Source organism: Zootoca vivipara, chromosome 6, assembly GCF_963506605.1.
Source record: "Zootoca vivipara chromosome 6, rZooViv1.1, whole genome shotgun sequence".
Taxonomy (NCBI): Eukaryota; Metazoa; Chordata; class Lepidosauria; order Squamata; family Lacertidae; genus Zootoca; species Zootoca vivipara.
Window position 1 is genome coordinate 82,392,254 of NC_083281.1, and position 12,026 is coordinate 82,404,279.

Here is a 12,026-nt window from a genome sequence, read left to right on the forward strand (position 1 = left end):
GCGGTACCTATTTATCTACTTGCACTTTGACATGCTTTCGAACTGCTGGGTGGGCAGGAGCAGGGACCGAGCAATGGGAACTCACCCCGTCGGCAAGCTGTAGGCTCAGTGGTTTAGACCACAGCACCACCCGCGTCCCATCTAAAGCGGTATAAGAGCACTTAAAATCTTTTTTTTTCATGTATGCACCGCTCATGTATGCACCCTCAAAGCTGTTTTCGAAGAGATAAAACAATAAAATCAAGGGGGGGGGAATCACAGGCATACTTTTAAAAGTGCAAAAGTTAAAATGCTAAAACAGATTAAAATTACTTCAACCTCCTAAGCATTTGGGCGGGCTCATTGAAACAGGAATGTTTACAGCTGGTGCCAAAAAGAGTACTGTACAGTGGAGACGCCTGTTTGATCTCAATAGGCAGGGAGTTCCAAAGTGTAGGGCATAGCCAAGATTTTTGTTGGGGGCGGGGCAGAACCTCAGTTAGCTATGTATTTTTATTGATTTTTACTGCTGGGTGGGGGGAGCTGCAACTTCCTGTCCCTGCTTGGCTACGCCCATGTGCTACTGCACTAAACAATCGTGTTCTTACAAATGCAAAATGGGTATTACCATATGTGGCACCTATAGACAACTGAAGTGGGCACATATGTATGGCACAAATGGGGCCTAAAGTTCTACTCAGAGCAGACCTATTGAAATGCATTTCAGTGGTTTCACTTCTGAATAGGACTAGCATTGGATACAACCCAATGAATGCAGAACCTGCTCATCATACCAAAAATGTACAAAGCGCCAACCTCCTACACACACACACACTCACACATTAATGGAATATTATCAAGGGCCTTCAGGCAGAAGACATTTGGCTGGTGGCCTAAATAGAAAGAAACCAGAGTTTGGGGTTTTTCACTCCCTTCATCATCACTCAGCAGTATTTCCACCCCTCTGGGCTGTTTATATTTCTCACAGACACTCATTCATGCCCCCCACTGCTCCAAGCGGAGGTTTTGATCATTTTGGGTTTCTTTCAGCACCTCACAAGAGAAAGAAAGAGAGAGGATTTTGAAACCCAGTTCCTAGCTGGGGGTTGATCGAGCAAGACTCGCACCGACATGTTTCGCTTTGCTCCGCCTCAGCTATAGGTGAGGCTAGTTAAAAATTAAACTCCCTCAGACCTTAGCTAGGACGGAGAATCCAGTGACTTATACTTTAATCACCACGGATGGCCACCATGTCAACTTTGGACAGGCTATGGCATCACAAGGGGGGGGGGCTCTGAATTAAGCATCTCCTTGAAGACATTTTTTTTAAAAAAGTGTGGTGGAGATAATATTTGTTATCTAAACTTCTCTTCCTTCCTCACGGAGTCAATGTTTTTGCTCCAGGGCATGCGCCACTGTGCTTGGGAAATGCAGCAAGACAGGAAGTGGTTGACATCGGTCAAGGAGCCCAACTGCTATGGGCCCGAATTTCCTCCTTTGCCAAAGGTAATTCACTCTATCTTTTTTCTCTGCCTCAGGCACACACAATATCACCTGGTATTAAGAACCCTGTCATCCCTTCACAATCTCACTGATAATATATATAACCCTCATATACGCAATTGTTTGTTACTGGTGGAGTTGCAGGTTTACTACAACTGCTGTAGCTAATGTATGGCATGAGAGAGTTGACATGAGCACCAACATTAACTCCTTCAGTACAGCACAATCCTATCCATTTCCCTCCGGAAGCAAGTCCCACTATTTCTGAGGGCCTTGAGGCACCTCCAAACCGATATATTATTGCAGGTGCATTCTGCAATGTGTCCCCGACACAATAATAGGGCATCAGTGGTGGATTTATCCCAATTTATCAGTTGTTCTGCAACAGTATAACATTATTGCTGCGTAGAGGAGCTATAATGCAACAGAAGTGTGATGAAAACTAAACTCATACAGAACATTTGTGGAGTTAAAAGTTACAGCATTTCAGCAGAAAATTACAGGAGTAGAAATGAAGCACTATGCCTGCCCCCAAACCTTTTGCAGGCAGAAGCAGTATTTAATGTGGGATAGTGTAGGACTGCCCCAATAGCCTCATGAGCACAAATAATCATAAACACAGAATAAAAAGAATGCCTGAATGAGCCTTTATGGGGTAAATGCACAGAAGACTGCAGCTATAGGCAATGTAAACACACCATTTGACTCTTCATGGTACTCCATGTTAGTTATTCAAAATAAATTACCACCCTACGCTGGGCCAAGCATGGGTTTTCCTATAGGCATCTGGCTAGCCACCGTGACAATAGGATGCTGGACTAGATGGGCCATTGGCATCATCCAGGAGGGTCTTGTGTTCTTAGTGGTGTGCATATGTTTGTTTATGCATGCGTGCGTGCGTGCGTGCGCATGTGTGTAAGCGGCCTACAACAACCAGCCACAATACACTACATACCGGTATTAAGGTTAAAGGATGCAAGGCAGAATCCTTAATGGTCTCATAACAGTATTTAAAAGACTGAGGTTCCTATTTGATGCACACTTATTTATTTTTATTTAATAAGACGTATATATTGCTTAATAATAATAATAAACCCTCTAAGCAGTTCACATAAAATAATATAAGATGTTCATAAGAAAATATAGATAAAATCAAAATTTCAAAACAAGTAAACATATTAACATGGTCAAAATATAAACAAAGCCAACCAATTTCAAAACAACAAATGTACATGTCTGGGCAGGTTTGCCTAAATATACGTTTTTAGCAGGCGTCAAACACAGTACGGTATGTTGATGGGCAAGGAGTTCCAAAGAACTCCTTGCCCATCAACAAGGAGCCCCCCCCACTGTATAATGTTATATACCCTGTAACATTATACAGCATTTGTGGCTGTGCAAGCAGGCACCCATGGATTAAGGCAAGTAAAACTGTTCCTGAAGTATTGAGGGGAGGTGGGTTATTGGTTTGTGGGTTTTCCTCTCAATTTTTTTATTATTATGTATTTTGTGCTTTTATCTTGTATTTTTAATGTTGCAAGTCACTCAGATCTATGGATGAAAGGCGGTGTGCAAATTTAATAAATAAATAAAATAGACATAAATATTTCAAGAGCAGCACCTTGAATTTGGCCCGGTAACAAATTGGCAACCAGTGGGAGATCTTGGAACACGGGTGTAATATGCCAATAGGGTCTCTCACTCACTTTGAGAGCCAGTGTGGTATAATACCGGTAGTTGGGAGTGTTGGATCAGGACTGGGAGACCACAGTTCAAATCCCTACTCAGCCTAACTTACCTCACAAAGTCACTGTGAGGATAAAATGAAAGAGAGGCAGGACCATGTATACTGTAATAAGCAAAAATCTGCCCTTATGGGGTTCTCCATCGGTCGGAGCAACTTGGAGGAAAGATGGGAATATAAATGCAATAAATAAATGTCCACCTTGAGCCCCACTTCCATTTGCGTTATAGGCAGAGTACATGCACCTCATTTAGAATGTTGTTGTGGAATTCCTGAGCAATCTCCAGTATGTAAAGCTCTTTAAACTCTCTAAAGCACTATAGATGCTAATTATTGCATATAAATGCTACTCCTTTCCAAACATATAAGCGCATCCCCACACAGCAAATTGATGGGGCTTTCAGCTCAAGCCATCTCTTAGCTTGGGGTGGGTCTCACTCTCACCCCTTTGAAGACGTTGACTCTGGCCTACAAACATGGAAATTAAAGACTCCAGGAAAAGGCTACTTCATTGTGATGGCAGCGTCACCGTGTCACAGAAAAAAGCACTTCAGTGGGGCAGGAGAGGAGGCTGGACACATCTGCCTCGTGTGTGTGTATGAAAAGTAGTTCACCTAGTAGATTAACATCCACGTCACATGTTTCAAGTGAATGATTTCCCCCAAAGAATGCTGGGAACTGAAGTTCATCTCTCGCAGAGCTACAGTTGCCAGCACCCTTAACAAAATGCATCACCCATGATTCTGTGGGGAGGAAGCCATGTTCTCATGCTCTAACTGCATGAGTGGTTGTCTCTTGTATGCATCCCACAAGGCCTAGCTTCATGTTTTCCTTAACAAAACAGACATTGGTAATATTTTTGCAAGTGCAGCGTTTACAGTCAAGGTGGAAAGAGGAGGACAAACAAAACTGCTCCCAGCACAAATCCGAGGGTGAGGGAAAAGGTGGCAGTAAAATCTACTTGTGGGTTTGATCCAACATTTCCAGAAGCCCTATCTGAGCTTGCCTTGGCTTCTTGGCCATTGCAATAAAGTGATGGGGGGTGGGGGTGGGCGCTGCTGCCGATGCAGCTCCTTGGCCAAGGGCGCAAGGGACCCTAGGTACGTCTCATGTGGAGCCATCTGTGTGCGGTACAGAATTACCAACTTTTGCACCCTGGGAAGGATGAATCAGCCTAATCCATCAACTAGCTTCCTGCTTTCTCAAAAGAACAGGGAGAGCAGCACAATCCCTTCCTCCCCACCTTTTTGTAGTCATAACTCCAGATATACAGGTTGGTGACAGGGCTCTGTCACCATCTCCACCCAGGGAAACACAGCATGAGAACAAGCAAACATTCCTCAATGGAGAAGAGATCTGGGCTGCACACACACCTTTACACATTTAAAACACACCCTCAAATACTAGGAACTGCAGTTTGTTAAAGGTGCTGGGAATTGTAATTTTGTGAAGTGATCCCCATTCTGAATTCTTGTTAAAGGAGGCTCAGGGCAGGGAAATATTGACTGTGGGCCGGCTAATTTGTTTTATTTTTTAATCACGGGTAATTAAAAGCTCCTGTGCGTCATGATGACAATAGCAGGCCCACTGGCTGGCCAGCAGTCATGCTGCAACTTTCACAGTGAAGCAGTTCTAAAGACTGTCATCCGTAGAAGAAGAACCCTGATAATTCAATTAAAGGTAATGGTGATGGTGATGTTTTTAGATGTCCTAAAAGGCAGTTGTAGCTTTCCTCCTTAAGACCTCTGCGAACTGTAGTTTGACAAGGCTGTTAACTATCCCTAAAACGGGCATGCCAATCCTTCCATTTCCAAAAATTCATTGGGGCACAACATGAGAATCTGTTTAAACCAGGCTGGCTTAACTAGTTTAAACCAGACTGTGTTACAGCGTGCAGAAGCAATTTTATTTGTGGGTTGAGGATTTGTGCTTACAAATTGCATCTCCTCAGCCACAAACTCAATGAGTGGCCTTGCTCAAGTCCCTATCACAACCTTGGTTTCTCATCTGTAAACGGAATACAATAGTCACTTATCTCACCTCAGGATGTCCAAGATTAAGAGGGCCTGAAGACACACAAAACATTGGATAGCAGAAATGCCACCGACATTATTCAAATTAAGATTGCTATAGATCTCAGAGCACTTACCTGGCCAGGGATATATTGGAGTATCTTGTCTGAGGTAACATCCCTCTCTTGTCCTGGTTCAAGACCAAAAAGGCTGGCTAGCTTTTTTTTGCTCTCTTGTCTGAAAAGCAATAAAAAGAAAAAGAAAGAGAGTCAGGCGAGATCAAAGCAAGCAAACAAATCAAATCAGCAACGCATCAGGGTGGAATTAGCAACTTTTATCACAAGGCTTTTAAGTCTCCAGACCAAATGAACAGCTGGCCATCAATAACATTTAGGCTTAGCAAATTTCTCCTTGGCATGTTTTTCCCCCCTTTGTTTCATTTGTCCTTCCACAAAGGAATGCTTCGTTCGTTCTCATTCCTCAACACTGATGGTCAAAGGACTCTGTCTTTCCCAAGGATAGAGTTAAGGTAATCAAAAACAAGGAAGGTGACAATCTGCAAAACTTATTTTGTTTCCCCTCCCTCCTTTTTCTTCTTCACAGTTCTCTAAAAGAAAGATGAGGCATGCATGCTCTCTCAGAACACGAGTTTGATGATGATGCAACTTTAATGTAAGTGGTATGGAAGCTCAATACAGTATTGTCTACAGTAAGTGGCAACAGCTCTCCAGAGTTTTCAGACATTTCCCCCCAGCCTTACCTGGAGATGATGGGGATTGAAACAGGCCCCATGTTTTGCCTAAGAATCTCTTTCTCAAGGCCACTGTTGCAACTGTTGCTGCAGGGAGCAAACACCCACACCCACACACGAATACCCAAAAACAAATAAGAAGAGTCTGCTGCATCAGGCCAGAGGCTTATCTAGTCCAGCATCCTGTTCTCACAGAGGCCAACCAGATGCCTATGAGAAGTCCGAAAGCAGGATCTGAGCACAACAGCACTGGTTGGTAAAAGTTACCTATGATACCTAAATAAGTAAAAGTGATCTCTCTCCCACACACTACACCAACAAGCAAATCAGTGCCGGCCTAAAGGTTGTATCCGACCATGTCTTACAGCAGGCATGTCCAACAGGCATGTCTGTGGTAGATTAGTGGCTCTCCCCCCCCCCCAAGAAGCTAAAACACTTTGTTGTTGTTTAGTCGTTTAGTCGTGTCCGACTCTTCGTGACCCCATGGACCATAACACTTTGGCTCCCCTAAAAAAACTTCGACACCTTTGCCCTGCACCCCTCGAATGTCCTGAACCACCAAAAACAGGGCTTTCCTTCCTAAAAAAAAGGCTCAATGTCACTTTCCTCCTTCCTAAAGCTCAACAATTTTTACGTGAACCCCAAAAAACAGGGCTTTCCTTCATAAAAAAAAGCTCATCAACTTTGACCTGAATGATCACTGCCAGTTTTTAACTCTGTGAGTAGATCGCAGTCTCTTGGAAGTTGGCCACCCCTGTCTTACACAGAGCAGACCCATTGAAATTAATTGACCTCCACATCCCCATTACTTCCAGTGTGCCCCTACCACTGATTTGGGAAGTGGTATACATATGGTATTAGCCACCATAAAGGTCAATGCACATAGTTTTCTCAAAGGAATCCTGGGAATTGTAGTTTGTTATGGATGTGGGGAATTGTAGTTCTGTTAGGAGGAAATTATAGTTATCAGGGTTTGAGGGGGGACCATAGCTGCCAAGTTTTCCCTTTTCTCGCGAGGAAGCCTATTCAGCATAAGGGAAAATCCCTTAAAAAAGGGATAACTTGGCAGCTATGGGGGGGACAGTGGTGTACTTGAAATGGGTGTGCTTCGAAAGTATCATGGTTCTGCCCAATGTGTTCACAGCCTTAGTCATGTTCACTAACTTCAGCAGGACTACTCTGAGTAAAGGCATAGCTTTAGAAACAACCCTAAGTCATTTTTGCTCCCTGATTAGGTCCCCACGTAGCATTCCCCCTGGCTAAAACCAACAGTCTTGTTGCACCATTTAAATAATGATTCCTGCCATCCCCGATTCTCCCTTCAAGGTGACACCGACAGTGACTCAGACCCCATTAAAAAGGCATTGTTGGTGCCCAGGTGCCAGCTGATGTCATGGAGGTATTCCCCTCTCCCCACCCACTATCACTTTCAGTCAACATAGTTTCGGCTCTTGAAAACAAATTACAGCATTTATGCTGCTAGAAGATTGGTGTTTTTTGTTTTGTTTTGTTCTGTTCTTGTTTTATCCACATGCATCCTTCATGCTACTCCACACATTAGAACCAAATACTTCTCTGTTAGAGGCTAGATTGTATTCTTAAAATCACACACACACACGTGTATGCAGCCAGACACAAGTCTTATGGGTACAGACTCCAGATCACTTAACACTGACTACTGGCCACTCAGCATATTTAAACCAGGGGTGAGGAAACTGCTGATCTCCAGATGTTGTTGGACTACAACTCCCATCTTCCCTAACCATTGGCCATGCTGGCTGGGGCTGATGGGAGCTGGAGACCGGCAACTTCTGGAAGGCCCCCCAATTCAATGTTTTGACTTAGAAGGCCTTGAGCGGCTCAGGACCACAAAACCTCAAGGACCACCTCCCCCCGTATGAACCAACCTAGGCCCTGAGATCAGCGTCTGAGGCCCTTCTCAGTGTGCCTCCCCCTTGAGAAGTCTAGAGAGTGGCAACACAGGAATGGGCCTTTTCTGTGGTGGCTTCCCAGCTTGTGGAGTGCTCTCCCCAGGGAGGCTTGCCTGGCGCCTTCATTACATATCTTTAGGCGCTAGGCAAAAACGTTGGCTGATTAAACAATTTATGGCCTTTTAAACGTGTTTGTAGGAGGTGGGGTTATTAGTTTTTAGTTTATTATTATTTATTATTATATTACGTATTTGGTGTTTAATTGAAAAAAAAAATCAAATAGACTAGTGCAAAACCCATGTGTGAGCCTTTGTGTACACAGATATTTCACTAATGTGAGCAACAGCTGTCAATTGACCTCTCCTGCTCCATTCATTTGTCAAGATCTTTTTAAAGCTCTTCAACCTAGTGTCAACTGCAGCATCTTGAGGCAGCGAGTTCCATAGGCTAATAATGTATTGTTCAAAGCATCTCTTGCAGTCACACCAGGGTGTAACATGTAAATTTGTGCCATTCCCTATACTTGAAGCACATGCTGTGAGAGAATTCTGTCCCATAAAGAACCTTCAAACCATCCATTTGCTCTCTATATTACTACTGTACTTTCACTTGAGTGCCACAGGTTGCAAGCCTCCACACACACCCAAAAAATATTCAACTGGGGACCCCTTGTTTTCACATACCATCTGGTAGCATTGATCAGCTCTTGAGTAGCGTTACTTGCACAAAACAGACAGGCCCAGCATCTATTGCTACCCTTGAATTTTTGCAAAGCCCCCCATCCCCAAACATCTCTTGGTAAAGCAAAGAAGCAGACAGAAATTTTAGAAAGAAAAAGAAACTCAAGTGATTGGGAAAGAGGCCTATTGATCTTAAAGGCAGGCACTGACCCCCCCCCCCAAATATGGTTACAAATACAAAACCACTTTAGCATTATGTTCCATTTGTTGCATTTTGCAATCTGTTTTAGTTTTCTTTGATGTGTCAGAAGTGCTTTGCAATGTCACACCTCTTGCCAGGGATGCCCCTGAAGTGCTAACTAGGGCAGGGCAAAGCTCTTACTTCCTGTGATATCCCATCATGCACTTCCCTCTTCCCTATCCAGAAGGGAATTAAAGCCACATCAACAAAAGAGTTCTATGAATTCTACGGAAGTCCATGAACTCTTCTGTTGATGATGCTTTAATTCCCTTCTGGAGAGGGAAGAGGGAAGTGTGTTGCTCCACTAATTCACAACCACTCATCTCAGTGCCACCAAAACCTAACAACACAAAGTGTCTCGCAGGTGGATACGATGTGCAATCATATTGGCATTTTCCACCCAAATGGCTTGATGGGCATTGGGAGACACTGCCTGGACCATGCAACGTGATTTTGCATTTGCCCACAAATCCCCTGATTTTTCGTGCAATCAGTAACACGTTTAAGTCTGGATTTTGTATATACTAGGAAGCTGCCTTATACTAAGACCCTTGATCCATCTAGCTCAGTATCGTCTGCACTGACTGTCAGCGACTCTCCAGGGTTTCAGAAGGGACATTCCCTGCCCTACCTGGAAATGTTGGGGATTGAAACAAGCACAAAATAGATGCTCCACCATAGAGCCACAGCCCTTCTACACAATTACCAGCATCAGTTTCAGGGTTCCTGCCTGTAAGTTTACACCCACATAAGACACCTAAAGAAAGAAAGCCCAGGTGTCTGGTCATTTGGGCACTTAAAAATCCAAAAAAGGCACATTGTCCCTGGTTTGTTTTTCCAACCGTGTTGGCACCAAGGAATTTGGCCTAGTTTTCCATTCCTCCTCCACATATACAAACAGTCACTTAGTTTTACTGTGCAGCATCTATGTAAGGCTAGATTTTGTCTGGTGGGAACTGTGAGGTGGGAAAGCCTTGAGAATGGCAGGGGGCTCAACTACATCCCTTTTGTGTTGTCCTTTCCGTTGCAAATCCGAGCTAGTTTTGTGAATGCATTATGAGATCTCCCTTTTTAAAGTGCTATCAAAGTGGTATCGAACGTAGAGCAGGAGCAGAAAGCCTACAACAGGAGGTTCTGGTTTTCAGATAGACTAATCCACGTAAAGCCCACACTTCAAATAGCATGACATTCCTACACAGAGGGTGGTTCTGTGTAGGAAGTAGCACATGGGGCTTATCAGCAATGATCGCACACTGTGCATGTTGACCATTTCGCTGGGACAACTTCTAGAGCGGTGGCCACAGCAGACACAAAGACTTGGGCACCTTGAAGACTCAGATTTATTGGGGCATATGTTCTCAGAATTCATGCCCACTTCACTTGAGATGTGGTCTGTAGTCCACAACAGCTCTCACTACTATAAATTTGCGAGCCATTAAATGTGCCACAAGCCTCTAATTTCACTGGGTTCACTGTACACAACACACAGTGCTATCTATGTAGGGAAACTATGGTGAAGTAAGTTACTATTTCACTGGAGTTCTGAAACTGATTTCAATTATGTAGTGAAGTAATATAAACAAATAAAATTAAACACTCCTGTCTTGTTCAAAACTCTTATCATTACTTCCCTTGATTACACCCCATTTGCCAGTTTGGGGGCTCACCATGTTTCAAACATAGAAATACGCCCCCAAAATAGCAGTAAATATTTAGGATTACAATTCCTAAGTGAGTCCTGAGGAAAGGGATGCCTTTCTGACTATAGGCAAGGGAAAGTTTTATCAAGTGAGACTTTGAATTAAAGGTTCATTTGAAACACTCATCTTCCTAAAGACCGTACCTTAAACTTATGTTAAATGGTTATTTTAACTAGACAAAAACATACATACTGGAGAGCAAAGTTTGTGTGCACACCATGTTTTTAAAGCTGATTGTCCTCCCTGAAGAATCCTGGGAACTGTAGTTTAACGGTGCTGGAAAATGTAGTTCTGTGAAAGGTAAATTACTGGGGTGGGGGGGTTGCTTTTAATTTATGCTCTGTGTTATTCTGAGTTATTCTGCATAGGACTGCCCAGCACATTAACGTTTTGCAATCTAACTCAAACCTTTTAATTTTCAAGTGGGATGTAATTTTTAAAACAATTCAAGCAAACTGAAGCTGTCAGGGGTGCCACTCCAAAGGAAACAAAAAAACACACACACCCATTTAAAGTAAAAGAACTGTTGTCTCTCCACACACACAAACACACACCAGACACACCGTCCTTTATTCCAAGAACTCCACCAAATTCTTTGTGTGCGATATGAGAAGTGTGGAGGTACTGTACTGTAACACTTGCCATGATAAATCTCAAGGAAACGGACATGCACACAGTGTCTGACTTTTCTTGGAGAAAGCGAGACCCAGCAAGGGAATTCTTTTCCCAATGAGGCTTTCTTTTTAAGAGAACAAAACACACAGACAGCAGCAGCAGCACAGAAAACTTAATAGGAAAGATTGCGGCGTACTCACTCTTTCCTAAGCGAGGGTTTCCTGGAGAAGGAGTATCGGAACCTGCCAGGTGCCTGGGGGACGCAAGCCATGTTCCCCATGTTTGAGAGCGACTTGTATAATCCAAGAAGCAGTTGCGAGGAGGGGGAAAGAGAGGAGAAAAAGGCAGGCAGGCTCGGGGAGCCCAGGCGCCGGAGCGTGTGAAGCCAGCGAGGAGGTGTGTGCGCTTTGAGTGTGTCATGCAGACACTTCCGTCTGCAGCGGTGACTCTTATGGGTGTGAGCTGGGAACTCTCAGCCATTTGGCCAAGGGCTGCTTTGTTGCTGGGTTCACTTCCCCTCCTGGTGGATCTGATCATCACACACACAGCATGAAGTGGGGAGTCCAGAAAGGAATTCTTTGTTGATTGCTGCTGCTGCGTCTTTGCAGGTGAAACTAATGAAGGAACTTTTAAAGAGGCAATTGGGAGAAACTATTGTCACGTGTTGTGAGAGAGGAGATTATTGTAGGGTTGCCATATTTCAAAAAGTAAAATTCCTCACACCCGCAAAGCATTTTTTAAAGGAAACCACCAAAATTGTCGAGCTTTTTAAAGGGAAACCTAACCCAAAAATAGGAATTTTAAGCTTTTAATCTTTAGCTGTTTCCACTGCTTTTTCCATTGCATTGTGCTATACATCAAGATTTTCCC

The 12,026-nt window shown here is 43.6% G+C and overlaps 1 protein-coding gene across 1 annotated transcript in view; it reads right to left on the reverse strand.

The window, feature by feature from the left end:
- The window catches only part of PLEKHN1 (pleckstrin homology domain containing N1), a 58,142-nt gene extending 46,550 nt beyond the window's left edge, over positions 1-11,592 (reverse strand). Inside the window, exons 1-2 of the mRNA XM_035118074.2 lie at positions 11,357-11,592; positions 5,376-5,475 (exon numbers count right to left, since the gene is read on the reverse strand). Coding sequence (XP_034973965.1) covers positions 5,376-5,475; positions 11,357-11,436 — 180 coding nt within the window. The 5' untranslated portion in view covers positions 11,437-11,592. The remainder of the gene's footprint in view (positions 1-5,375; positions 5,476-11,356) is intronic.
- Between the last annotated feature and the right edge of the window lie 434 nt (positions 11,593-12,026).